The sequence below is a fragment of the Dreissena polymorpha genome, chromosome 1 (genome assembly GCF_020536995.1).
Source record: "Dreissena polymorpha isolate Duluth1 chromosome 1, UMN_Dpol_1.0, whole genome shotgun sequence".
Taxonomy (NCBI): domain Eukaryota; kingdom Metazoa; phylum Mollusca; class Bivalvia; order Myida; family Dreissenidae; genus Dreissena; species Dreissena polymorpha.
Genome location: NC_068355.1, coordinates 68,738,234 through 68,753,160, shown reverse-complemented (window position 1 = coordinate 68,753,160; position 14,927 = coordinate 68,738,234). Strand labels below are relative to the sequence as shown.

The 14,927-nt window shown below is 37.1% G+C and overlaps 2 protein-coding genes across 5 annotated transcripts in view; both read left to right on the top strand.

Moving 5' to 3' along the window:
• Positions 1-789: 789 nt before the first annotated feature.
• On the top strand, positions 790-5,349 carry LOC127833971 (uncharacterized). Its single transcript, XM_052359497.1, has 5 exons — positions 790-956; positions 2,182-2,364; positions 2,573-2,673; positions 4,457-4,600; positions 4,864-5,349. Exons 1-5 carry the CDS (start codon positions 890-892, stop codon positions 5,290-5,292), a joined length of 924 nt encoding a protein of 307 aa, XP_052215457.1. The 5' UTR covers positions 790-889; the 3' UTR covers positions 5,293-5,349.
• A 144-nt stretch (positions 5,350-5,493) lies between these two features.
• The window catches only part of LOC127833866 (E3 ubiquitin-protein ligase RFWD3-like), a 44,801-nt gene continuing 35,367 nt past the window's right edge, over positions 5,494-14,927 (top strand). For 2 of the 4 annotated variants that reach the window (XM_052359381.1, XM_052359358.1), the window contains exons 1-2: positions 5,494-8,527; positions 13,578-13,827. In XM_052359381.1, the coding sequence (XP_052215341.1) occupies positions 13,614-13,827 (214 nt within the window). In that variant the 5' untranslated portion in view covers positions 5,494-8,527; positions 13,578-13,613. The other 2 variants (XM_052359371.1, XM_052359365.1) reach the window with 2 other exon arrangements.

The window sequence follows — 14,927 nt, the reverse complement described above, 5'->3', positions numbered from 1 at the left end:
TGGGCCAGTGCTTCCTTCCTTGTTCTGTGTGCGTGAAGCAATAGTCTGTGATATCATACATTATATTCCAGTCAAAATGAGAAATTTGCAATAACAACTACGTTAGTTCTACGCCGATATCATTATTTTACTCTTATTTTATTTAGAACTATACAGTCTGTGTATGTGATTGCTGAAAAGTGAATGTGTCCCTTTTCCTTTAATGCGTTTTCGAGAACTATGATTATGTTTTGGTACAATACCCAGTATCTTCGAAAATTATATTGAATTTCTAGCATGTTAATCTCTTTATGTATGTTGACAAACGGTCGAGTTTTCAAAATAGTATAGCTATATTCCTACTTATCTAGAGAATTATAAATGTAACGAATCAATTCAGCCCAAGTATGTCAGTCTGTAGAATTCGTCTAGCTTTGGTTACCCCTACAAGTGAATCAACTCATATCGTGTTCTGTTTTCTGGAGCTCTTGGTGGATTTTTGAGCTCGTCTAACTTGCAGCACTGGGTCTAAACTTGAAGTTAATATATTGTCGTGGCGCCATTTGTACGACCGATCAATTAACGTGAGCTGATTCAATGATGATGATGATGATGATTATGATGATGATGATGATGACGACGACGACGACGACGACGATGATGATGATGATGATGATGATGATGATGATGATTATGATGATTATGATGATTATGATGATGATTGTGGATCAATCTGTATATAACAGTCTTATTGGTACACTTACACTCGCATTAATTTATTTATGTATACAAACATGATTTCACCACTGCCCCAGGAGGAAGACATCTGAGATAAGGGAGTTGTAGCAGGTGCTACTGTATAAATAGACGCATAGGGGACTTTCGATTCATTCACCGTGGACATTGGGACATGGCGTTCTTAACGAATACGTTTCAGACTTTTTGGATCGCGTTTCTGTCAACGCATCTGACTTACGGTTGGTGAAATCTTCTGAAACATAAATATTAGTTTTCTTTACACTTGGCCTAAAATAATTGTGAACCTGCTTCCAATTATGCAAAATGTAAATGTCGCTGTGTAAAGCGTTGTTCAATAACTGCACAGTCACTACATGTACCTGGCAGGAGTCAGAGCGATAGAGGTTGTGTGCAATAAAGTCAACATCAAATGCAAAATGTATGCTTTATGAAAAGCTTGAAGCTTTCCTATACAATAATTTGTAGATGATCATGTTAAAGGGACCGTCAACAACGAATGACAAAAAAGAAAAGTTCTAAAATACCGTATATTTTTACAATAATTCGTTTATATTGTTTAAAATATCACGACTTGTTTATTACATTACTTAAAAAGTTGCTAAGTTTTCATATTTTCAGTGTATTCGGTAATAAATTTAAGCTACCAGTTAACTATACATAACGCAAGTAGATTGATCATCATCGTCACGTGGTAAACCCAGGAATGCAAATTGAGCATGCGTTGTGAATTGTTTATATTTTATATATAAAATGATCAATCTACTTGCGTTATTTATAGTGTGTATATCGTTATATCACCTATTTTCGCGATGTACTTTCGATTTCACATCGCGAAATGTTATTACCGAATATACTGAAAATATGTACTTTTTCAAGTAATGAAATATACCAGTCGTGATATTTTACTCAATATAAACTAATAATTGTAAAAAAATACTTTCTTCTTTCGTCATTCGTGGATGACGGTCCCTTTAAAATGTTTATACCAAAAACTGAATTGTGGATACAGAGCAAAGGGTTGTGCTATTCGTAAATTAAAGTCTATAATAATTATATAACATGTGAACAGCGCGTTGTTTCTTGTTTGGTTCATATGGGAATGATTGTATGCATGTCGTACACCGTTAGTAGCTAGGGCTCTTGTCGAGAACATGGGGCAGTTGATGTATCGTGTAGCCATCGACATTAGAAATATAAATAAAGTAATAATACATTCGCGTAACCATTCTCATTTTTTTTACTTCTGTGTGTATGTAAGGCATGAAGCTCTTCAGTTAGAGCCAATAATAGTTAAAAAAACAAATGTATAATGGTTACCAAGGGGGACGGGTAATATATAACATAATCGGAAGCCTTATACTTACAGGTCATAAAATTCTGCCGTTTTAAACAGGCCCTATAATTCCGCAATTCATTTTAAAGACGTACAATTCTTTCATGTAGGCGCCACTCTCTGGAGTTGGAGCCATGAAAGCCAGAACAAGGATATTATTGCCGTCTTAAAGGAGGGTTTTCACATGACCGATTACGCAGGGAAGTTTGGGCTTGGCGCAGACGACTCTCTCACCCTTGCTGAAGACCCCCAAAATCCGGGCCAGTGGGTTCTGAGGGTATTCTATGCTCAAGGTGAGCATTGGGTTTACAGGGCAATTATCAGGTTCGAAAGCCATCTCGTACCTTAGATGTAATTAGTATTTATTACCGGTAATTTACTATAAAAAAGAATGATGCATATAATTGATTAGAACTGACACGATATATTTTTAATCCAAATGCTCTATTTTGCGAGTACATGTATATACTTGGACAAATTGGGTAATGTATATCACCACAGGCAGTTACAGCCACAGTGGAAAACACAGAGGAGCCCAGTTTTACGGTACACCAAGCGAAATAACATCTCATTCCTACACGACCTTGACCTTGGAGTATGAGGTGAGTGAAGGTCACGCCTTATTCGGACACGACTTAATCCTGAATTATAGGTTGAGTAAAATGTCAAATCTTATTTGTAAACGACCTTGATAATAGTGAATGGGTTGAATGAAGGTCACATCTTATTCGTTTATGAACTTGCTTTATAATAGGAGGCGATTTAGAAGGTGAGCTGATACCTCATTCTATTCACTTCATCGCATTTTAAATAAGAGATAACCACAGGTAACATGAACTTTCAATACATTGTGCCCTATATAGAAGTGGTGATTTGTGCAGAATGTTACATTTTGATTTTTTACATGTTGCGTTAACATGTTTTGACAAACGATCTTAAAGCGGGTATACCGTAATTACTCTATGTTTTCGGACACTCTAAGTTTTTGGACACCCTTTTTTTTTTAGCAAAAATAATTATTTTTTGTGACTCTTAATTTTCGGACACACGAGTTTTCGTCCATAATTAATGTCTCTAAGTTTTCGGACAGTATATTTTACAGCGCTATTTTACCAAATTTCGATCCTGTTTTCGATATCTAATGACACTTCAATCATGGGGTTTTACAACCAGATTAACATCATAAAACATGGCAGGTGCATGCCTGAGGGCAACGGACCATTACATGTGCGTTATTGGGTAAATAACCTTGTAAACCGGTATTAAACAATGGTTTCGCACGATAGCATAAGCGTTAAGACAATTACCGGGTGTAATGCCAATTAACAGTTCAATTATCTACCGCAATGGTACTCCCCCTTCTCAGTAAAATAACTGTGGCAAATACTAAACGCTTCAAAGTGTGATGCACTCAGGATTGCAAGTTTTACGAACAATGGAAGGTGTTCGACAACAACTATAGGACACGAACAAACAAATAATTTATAGTTTGCTTTTTTATTTTGTTAATTACAGGTTCATACTAGCGAGTATCGGTACATCACATGCTCATCTTTGAACTCGTGGGTCAAAGTACAACCTTGAAGTAACTTTCTGTCAAATAAATTAAGCATTTAAAATTATGTAAAATGCAGTGCAAACATATATAACTGTAATTTGTACTATACGGCATGGTATTTTACAAGCACGTGCTATTACCGGTAGTCGTTGATATAATTGGCGCTATTTTCGGACACTTTAATTTTCGACTCTAAGTTTTCGGACACCTGTATTTTGTGAATATTTTTCGTATCGAAGTTTTCGGACACGAAATTTTTTTATTATTTTTAAGTGTCCGAAAACATAGAGTTATTACGGTACACGATTTTATCAAATATTTTTGAATTTATACAAAATGTGTAAAAAACTTATTATACATATATTTCAATATAATTTAAAATACAAGTTAAGAAGAACATGTATCGAAAAATGCGAAATAAGCAAGACATTAAATTCTGAAATTGAAAATGTTTGTACAGCATGTTCGCCATGCTGTATATCATGCATGCACGATGTGAATCTAAATCTAGTTTTACGGATCATTTTAATTTTCCTGCAACGATACCTATTCATACGACACACGAAAACCACCTCCGATCCTTATAAAAAGACGAATGCTTCGGTTATTGTACGAAAATATGTACGAAATATCTTTGTCACAATCGGTTCGGGGCGCTAATTTGTCTCCGCTGCATTTTATGAAATTCGTCTTCAATTTATCATTTTTCTTGCCTATTTTGTGTTATTGTAACATAATTTTTCAATATATTACAATTTAACACACATATAAATATAGTGTATACCCGCTTTAAGTGCATAAAACGCTGTATATTTAAATTTTCGCAGGTGTATTTTCCGTCATCGTTCAGCTGGGTGAAAGGCGGCAAACTCCCCGGCCTTTGGGGAGGTACCCGGGACTGCTCCGGAGGTCGTATTAAAGAGACATGTTTCTCAACACGACTCATGTGGCGCACAGAGGGGGACGGAGAGGTTAGTTTGAACTTAAACACTAAGAGCTTTTTTGTAAATTGATCTTTGATATGTGGCGTTATCAATGTGTTTGAAGTAATGAAGTACTGTTAAGTACTAACGTTTAATTATTTAGACAAACCATAATGCACTGTCATATCGGTGTGATTTTAATATTACATTTATATAAAATTTTGCTCTTTTTTGTATGAAACATATTTCATTTTTATATGTATTTATCATAAAGCTGTAAAGTTAAGTTAGTGTTTTAAATCACTTCTCAGGTGTACGCCTACGTGACGCACAGTCAGAATCCTGACTTTGACACGTGGTGTGCCAGGTACGGCAACTCGAGCATCGCCACGTATATGAAGGTGTACTGTGATCCAACTTACGGAGTTGAAATCGGTACGGGCGCCTGGCGATTCCAACACGAACGCTGGCACCATATTAAACAAGAAGTTCGCCTGAATGCTGAGCCAGGTCAAAACGGTTATATTAAAGTATGGGTGGATGGCAAAGCGGAAGTTCACGTGACCGAAGTGCGCATGCGCTCTAACACAAACTTCGACATTGACGGGCTTTTTTTTTCGACGTTTTTCGGCGGCTCAGACAGCACGTGGGCCAGTCCACACGACACGTACTCGTACTTCCGCAATTTTAAAATCACCACCGATACTGCCGACATCTCGCACAGTGAACTCGTCGGATAGAAACTCGTCTTGAATGAAGCTCATGCGAATTATTTAATTACTAATAGCTTACCACCAGCTTGTTTGCTTTTTATTTGTTTTCCTTGTTTTTACTTTACTCTCATTTATGGTAAGCATACATTTAAACGCTTTTCTAACGGGTTACACAAATCTTGGATGTATTTAAAACGGGTATGAACGATTACCGGTAACATGAAGGAGAAGAAACGACTGCAGCAACGACGGTACTAGACAAGAAGCTCTAGGTGGAGCAGAAGTGGCAAAATAAGTTGACTCAGTCTCCCTTCTACCGAAAAATGGCAACCCCAAGTTGTGCCAGAATTACCGCACCATCGGCCTGATCAGCCATCCTAGCAAAGTCATGCTACGCATCATCCTCAGCCGACTGAAAATTAGGGCCGAGTAACTGATCACGGAAGAGCAGGCTGGATTCAGAGCTGAAGGGAGGACAATAGAATAAACCTTCAACTGGAAAGTCATCATTTAGAAAAACCAGCGACACCAACAGCTCTTCAAAAACTTAATGGGCTTTAAGAAATCGTTCGACTGCGCGTGACATATGGCCGTTTCTGGTAGAAATCAACAACTACGAATGGCTGGCACAATTCACACAAGAATTCTTTGGATAATTTTATCTGTCAGTTTACAGATGGGTAACTTCTTCGGGATATCAATGGGCGTCCGTCAGTTATGTCTGCTCTCCCCGTTATGTTTAACATTTTCCTTGAGAGGACCCTTAAGGACAATCACAACTCCAGCTCCATCTGTGGAAGACCCTTCTCCAACTTGACCTCATGGGTTGCTCCGTCAGTGAACGCCAAGACCTCACCAACACGCTCTAAAAAACGGGAGCATATATGATGGAGGTCAAATCGGAGTAGTCGAAGAGCATTGTTAATTGGACAAATAGCATGCATGCAGACAACATCATGAACGGCGAGAAGCGGAAGAAGTGACCAACTTTAAGTGCTTATGAGCATCTTTGTCCAATGATGGTACCAGTACCGCTGAGGTCCGAATACGAATCGCCCTGGCAATCGCAGCGATGACAAGACAGTTGTGGACAAACAGCTCCATCAGCTTCCCCAATAAGCACATGCTCTACAAGTCCGTTTCGATGTATCCAACCTGGTGTACGGCTGCGAGACATTGACACTGCATGCGGACACAAAACGCAGGATAGAGGAATGTAAAAGCAAGTGTCTATGAAGACTTTTAAACGTCTCGTATAGAGAGCAAAAGACAAACGAGTACGTCCGGTACATAACAGCAGCCCACAATATTCCTCCAGGCGACCATCCAATTACGAGAACTGGCCTGGTTTTGACACGTCGCCAGACACGACACTCTGTGTAAGACTGTGCTCCAAGGCACGCCAGAGGGGCGTCGCCGTCGGAGCCTTCAGAAAAAAGATGGACGGACAATATAAAAGACTTGGCGTCCTTCTTTATGGATGAGTAATTTCGCCGACAACAGACCTAACTGACGGAGGATCTCTGTATCGTCGTCTCTTATTAACCCCATAGCCGGTTAAGGGTATGATGATGATGATGATGTTGATGATGATGATGATGATGATGATGATGATGATGATGATGAATGATGATGATAATGATGATGATGAAGATGAAGAAAAGGAAGAAGAAGAAAAAGAAGAAGAAGAGGAAGAAGACGAAGATGATGATGATGATGATGATGATGATGATGATGATGATGATGATGATGATGACGATGATTATCATCGATGATGATGATTATGATGATATGGGCCATGCTGGTAACTTGGTTTCCTTTTTGTTCATGGTAAAAACAAAATTCCCCGCTAAAATCGAGTACTATAGCACTATGGTATCACAATTGGAATTTAGGTTATCGTGTAGTCAACAAATCATCGATAAAGTTCGCTTGTGACGTATTCAAGGTTGTTGTGTACACTTTAAGATATTATATTACATGCCCAACATTTAGAAATGAAAGCTAAACTGCTCGTTTATATATAGCAAACCTAACTTATTTGAGGTTGAACTAAAATGTGTGTACTGTGTTCTAGTGATAAGAAAACAAATATTTCCGTTCAGAGCATTCTTTCATACGAAAAAATCGTAACTTTCAAACAATTAGCGCACTGAGAAACTAGACACAGCCAGGTAGTTGGTTCGTGAATCATCAAAGTGGTGTGCATATTAATGGTATGAAACAATACATATTTTTTTTTAAATTCTATTCAAGAGAGCTCAATCATAATTTCTATTTTAAAAGACTCAAATTACAACTAGTTATACGAACTATTAAATTGCATGTTCCTTCATTTATGATTAATAACCAAATGCCGAACAGTGTAAGACAGCACAAGAGCATGCAATTAATATAACTTTCATTGATATATCAATACTTAACTCTCGAAGAACTTGCTTTAAAATGAAAAGCAATTGGGCATCTTGAAAAACAACAAACATTTGAGCTCACTTTTTTACCAATTATGGTCAGTCTATATCAAGAGTTCGGCGTCATGCATCGTATCGTTCTTTACCACAATGCAGGCAAACATTGAAGTTCAATGTTTAAAAAATGTTGTCCGAATGTTTATCTTGACAATATCTAGACAAAGATATACTCTTGGTCAAATTTGTTTAAAATCTAGGTAACCATGTCAAATAAAAAATCTTATTTCCACTCATGAAATACACGTATGATTTAATCGTTATGATAATTGGTCATAGTTTATATCTCGACATCGGACAATTATCTGTGCAAAGTTCGAATTTGGATTGCGTGTGAATTTAAACTGAGTCACTATGTCCAATATTGAAATAAAATGATAGCCACTAGATGAAACATGTCTGACATAATATTGATTAAACTTTGTAAATTTGGTTATCTGCACAACATCGGGACCTGCTGCGAATGCGGTTCAAAAAGAGAGGTCAAAACTTGAAAACATGATTAAATCTAAGAAAAACTTTAAAATCACTGTAAACGCCTCATTTATGATATAGTCTTTCCGAAAGTTAGTTAGAATATTAATTTTGAAATGATCTATGTCAATCTAGGGAAATGTTTGCGTCAGGATATTATTTCATCAGAGGATATTATTTTTCATTAAAGTAACAAAATCCGGTAGATTCATGTAAACATGGTTGGTTAATTCGGTTACTCATTCTTGGAGTTCGTTTCCGGTTCCGGTAGTTACTATTTGGCGGTATTTTATATTTTGTACCCCGAGACCAATACTTATGTAAGTTAATAAAACCAATGGCCATGATGGATAAATCTATTTACTGCAAACTGTGTTTATGAACATAGTACCATCATCATTTAACTGCAGACTTTATTGCGTTGATGAACAACTTTTTCATGAAATAAATTTATTTGTCTATGCAGTGCCCAGCCTCAGCCCTCAATCAAGGATTTGAAAAGGGCAGGGTCTTTTTTGTAAAAAGGACACTTTCGACGTACATTATTTTGTCAAATGGGCACTTTCGAGTACGCGGTCGTTTCAGGAATGCTTCCTGTTGCATGTAAATTTATGTCATTAATAATTGTTAGAATATATTATTCCCATTAGGCCTAAAAAAAAAACATGTTTGTTTCAGGTTACGGCCTCAAAAAAATGATGTAGGTCTGGTTTTTTTTTTTTTTTGCTGTAGGATCTGATATAAACTGGTGGCAACAGTGTGAATCAGATACGCGGAAATAACCCCATGTTACTATCAAACGATAATTTCAGGGGTTTATTGCAGTTTTATGGCTTTGTTTTACCTACATGTACCACATTAATTGGTCCGAACAGTGTACTTTGCGATAAAACCATGGCAAGTAACGTAAGAGACTGATGATAGCAAACGGGTGTTATCCTCCTGGAAATTGTGCTTTTAATGCATAATATTGTTAAAACATATTTTTCGACACGTAAAGCGTTTTAACAAAAAATGTATTATTTATAACAAATATAACACAAGTATAAATGTTCCGTTAAATGCCCAAATGAGAATAATAATTTGTAATCCAAAACAATCTGATTTTATAATGTGAACACGACGTTTACAAATACTTCCGATGTATATACATACATACCATACGTCCCGGATTGTCCGGGACAGTCCCGGAAATGAAGAACTTGTCCTGCTGTCCCGGAAATCTGTCAAATGTCCCGGAATTTACAAAATCCATATATACATGTACCTTATATTAGGCTTAACTGCACCTCGAATCTGTGTATATCTGCAGCGTCTCCAAGACAATGCCTACCCGAATAGGCAGACTACGCTACGTGTCAAAATCGATCAATTAACAGGGGTCCTGTTATCATATCGATTGTCTCGCGTTCGCGGTCAAACCGAAAAGGCGGCATTGCTTAATTTGGTTGTTAATTGACTTTAATCTACTACGTCATTATTTTCTGCTGGGTAAGGGCTAAGGATAGTTGTTCACATACAGTACACTCCACGCGTTTTCCCCAATTTCCCTCCATACTCCGCGGGTTTCGACCTGGAGGGAGATTAAGAAAATCCCGCTATACGCGGCGTTTGCATGATTTTGTACGCGGCGGTTAACGATCGGCAAAACTGATAAACCGACGCGGCGGCCCTCGGCGTTGGCAACGCGGGGGAAACTCCGCGTTTTACGAGATAACGATCAATTTAATTTTGTTTGACTTTCTGATTTTCAAATAAAATTACATTTATTACAAGTACATACATGTACATGTAGTATAATATTTACAATAAAAAAAAAACAACCAAGATCGATCCCGACGTGGTTGTAGAAGTAGTTGTGGTTGTATAGAAAACTCGTTGATTTACGACACACAAAACGTCGTCTTTTTACTAATACTTACCAATTAATATAAACACAGTTTGCAACATTGTTTTTATTTTGATAATTTAATCTAAAGTTTTCATGTAAGCAGGTGATTTTCTATAATGAACATGTATACAAATGACCAAGGACCCTAAAAATCTCGCAAATCTGTGTGAATTGACAGTTTGACGTAATCAAAGAAAAGCCGCTTCCTGTCTAAAGGCATAACTTACTCAAGTAAACACGTTCAACGAATGCATAAGGAATGGTTTTAATTGTCGGAACAAAGTCTATTCTTTGCTCGCTAATGCATTGATTTTCTTTTTGTTTGTAGGTTATTCCATTGATTGCTAAAAGGTGGTAACTATTGAGTTGATAATTGCATTTAATATTCACAGTTGTATTCTTGTTGCGTCGACATTCTAAACAATGTTTACCAGTAATTATGGACCAAATCGGCAGAGTGACATTCACACATGTTAATCCCTTTTGAACAGCAGTGTACACAATAGGTCAGTAGACAAGCTTTGCGTGTTTTCATAACGTCAAACACTTAAAATCCAGTTCCGCCCAGATGTCTTCTGTAATCAGTTTACAGTACAATTAGTGTTAAAATAATTTCTCTACTAAAATACCGTAACGATAAAGATTCGGCGTGTTCGATTTGAAATTATTTTAGAGGAAATATCAACTTATTCGCGATATAATTTCGTTAATAAAATACCAAAGAAACTTTTAACCGAAATCAACAATGTTCTCTGCGCTACAAAGTTTGTATAAAAAATCAATACACGCACGCTTTGCAGGAGTATACATTGTACCTTGACCTTGTACATTGCAGCATAATTTTCGCGCGCTTTTGTCGGGAAATATACATGACTGTATATTGGAAGCATTTGTAAACGTCGTGTTAACAATTAAAAATCGTAGTGTGTTTCGGATTACTAATTATTATTCTCATTTGGAAATTTTACGGAACATTTATTCTTGTGTTATGATTTAAATATTAATTTGTCAAATGTATTATATTAGACTAATTCATATTGTAGACGTACCTGTGAATTAAAAAACATTATTTTTATACGTATTAATTTTCTATACAATTATCTTTTTATACATGTACTACAGTATTTAAACAATTTATTATAAAAATGTTTTTATTTTTTGGCATGCCCAGTAGCACACTGCTAACGCGGCGTTGCGCGGCGATCACTGATAAGAACGGAAGGTGTCTGCATTTACCGACTAGCCTAAAGTAATACACGCCGCGGGAATTAGCGAACGCGGCGTAACGCCGAGCGTTTTATCGAGTTCACCTCGCTCTTCCAACGCCGCGTGAACACTCGCTAGCAGAAAAAACCCGCGGAGGGAGCGCGTTTTTTGGGGAAAACGCGTGGAGTGTACTGTATATGAAGTCCAACATCGCTAAGTAAAAAATTAAAAGCAGTTTGTGATTGGTTGTATGTATTGTGGATTGATTTGAGTTGACGATCTAACGGTACTGTATTGTTGTATTTTTTATTATATAAATGTTATAAATGAATAAGGCGTATCAACAACTACGCGTTGCACACCGGTCTTAATTACAATAACGCAGTGACGTCACCATCTATGTTAAGAACGTTTACACTGAAAATACGTGGCTTGTATCTAGAAAAGGAAGTAGTAATGTTTAATTTGACGTTAATAGATCAAGTGTATTTCGGATAGGCTTTCGAACTTTTGCAATTAACGATGCAAAACAAAAAAAAGCGTACCAAAAATGCATATATATCTATATCTATATATATCGCTACATTTTATACATGTCCCGTTAAATCGGCAAAAGTCCCGGACAATTTAACTCAATGTCCCGGAATTGGTCTAAAACATTATGGCATGTATGGTATATATATTTAGTCATCATGTATATTTCCCGACAAAAGAGCGCGAAAATTATGCGGCAATGTACAAGGTCAAGGAAAGCGTGCGTGTATTGATTTTTTTAATACAAACTTTGTAGCGCAGCAAACATTGAATTCGGCAGAGGCCGACGCGTATCCCCGGTCCGCTTGTTTGACTCAGGGGCGCCCCAGGGTTGGTAATGGGGCCATGCATAGTTGAGATTGACTGTATTGTCATAAGAGATGTTCAGTATAAATTTGAAGTAATACGGTGTAGAAATGAAGAAGTTAATGTAAAATAACCTAAAAAATGAGTGAAAATCTGTACCCTAATTTCTCCTCCTCATCCTGCTCTCCTAACAAATCTTATAATGAAATTACTTCACTGTAGTCAATTATGTACATGTCATCCTAATTGGAATGACTTATGAGATGGCTGAACATGCTCTCTTATAACCAATCTTCTTGCTTCTGTTTTTGAAAAGTTATGTTTTGAGGTTAAATGGTTGACTAAATAGTAGCGTCTCAGAAACTTTCTATCGCAATCTTGTACACAACAATGAATATGTTGAATTTCATGTCTGTCTTTGATGTGCCTGTTCAAAGTCCATCTTGCTTTAAATTGTTTCTCACATTTTTCCCACTTGAACATTGTGACAGATTTTCAGTAATGAGTCTAAAATTGTAATTGAACAAAGTGAAAGTTTCAGCCCTGTTATAGATTTTTGAGGCTCTATTCCATGAGTTTCTCATGCTTTTTATGCTTTACTGCATTCTATCTCTTCTGTCATATACAGGTTTCCCTTTGCGCCAATATTTTATAATCCCTTGTATAAACATTTGATGAATGAGCTTAACCATTTCACAGATGAGTTAACACAAACAATTAATTACTAAATACATCTCTGCGCCACTACTGTGTAACTCTATGCACCGCTTTGATTTTTAAATTTTTTTTTTTATATCATTTGGCAGGTTATTTACTTACCTCCCTTTAAAGCTTATTACTTCCCTTGGATTTGTTTATTTGACCTTTGACCTTGAAGGATGACCTTGACTAACCTTTAGCCACTCTAAATGTGCAGCTCCATGAGATACACATGCATGCCAAAAATCAAGTTGCTAACTTCAATATTGCAAAAGTTATGGCCAATGCACCATACCAGGGGCATAAAAATAAGTGAAAATCTCTGACCTGGCCCCACCCAAACCCCCATAACTTTTGACCCAGGGGTCAGATCAAAATTCCGAAAAGTGAAGGGTCGCACATATGCTCATAGCTACCATGCGTGTAAGTTTCAAGGTGTCAGTGACGGACAGAAAGATGGACAGACAGACGGACGGCGGAGATAACCACAATATCCCCACGCTTTTTGAAGTGTAAGAATTATTGGTGAAATTGCGAAATTCAATGATAGACATTTCAGTAATTGTACACTGCCATATTTCGACTGTATTTTGGTATATAAGTATTATTCAGTCCATATAAACCTTGAATGGCAATAATGAAAAAGCGCAAAAGGTTAACCAGTGGTACAAAAGATTTTGAATTTCCTTTTTTTTCCATGAACACAATTTTGATTGAAAATTTTCTATTTGCAGACCAATATTTATCTTACATCATGTTGCAAAGAGATAATGGATGAAGATGAAGATTTTGTGCCACCATCACCCATAGCTGGTTCATCCCAAGACATAGGTAGACGGCTGGGCATGAACACTTCTGCAGTATTCTCTCAGTCAGTGGGAACATTTGGCAGTCAAGTTGGGGGCCCCTTAACTTCAACTCAGATTCATGGGGGCTTCCGAAACTTGCCTCCTCTGCCACGACTTCCTGCCCTTGACATAGATGGTAAACTTTTAGCTTTTGAGGCTTCCATTTAATTTTCTTTTATGAGTGTTGTTTTCTATTAAATGTTTCAGTTTTTTATAACCCCACAAACGAAGTTTAGGGGGTATATAGGAGTGAGCTTGTCGGTCTGTTGGTCTGTTGGTCCGCTTTAAGTTTCCGCTCTCTAATTCAAGTTGTTTTCATCCGATCTTCACTCAACTTGGTCAGATGTTGTATCTAGATGATCTTAAGGCCATGTTCGAATATGGGTCATGCCGGGTCAAAAACTAGGTCACAGGGTCACTTTGTGTTTTTTTTACATTCAGCATGGTGTCCGCTCTCAAATTCAAGTAGTTTTCATCTGATCTTCACCAAACTTGGTCAGAAGTTTTATCTAAATGATCTTAAGGCCAAGTTCGAACATGGGCCATGCCTGATCAGAAACTAGGTCATGGGGTCACATAGTACATTTTACACATTCAGCATGGTGTCCGCTCTCTTATTCAAGTAGTTTACATCCGATCTTCACCAAACATGGTCAGAAGTTGTATCTAGATAATGTTTAGGCCACGTTCGAACATGACCATGCCGGGTCAAAAACTAGGTCACGGGGTCACTTAGTGCGTTTTAAACATTGAGCATGGTGTCTGGTGTTTTTTGTAAAGACAACATGCAAAATATTCTGTGTCAATGCGGCATGTTGGGGTATTCGTCACGTCAGTGACAAAGCTCTAGTTTGTTTTGATATATAAGGCAACAACTTGTTACTTTATGAACACTTGACTAAAAGAATTTTGAAATATTTATATTTTTTTATAAATCATAATTTAAACCAAAAATCTTCATTATATAATTTGCTTTCAATATAAACAATGGCTTCAGTGCGGCTCCACCAATTTTTGTTTTTAAGATTTTTCACATTTGATGAAGCACATTAAATTAAATATTTTTATGCCCCCCTTCGAAGAAGAGGGGGTATATTGTTTTGCACTTGTCGGTCCGTCCGTCCGTATGTCCTTCCGTATGTCCGTCCACCAGATGGTTTACGGATGATAACTCAAGAACGCTTACGCCTAGGATCATGAAACTTTATAGGTACATTGATCATGACTGGCAGATGA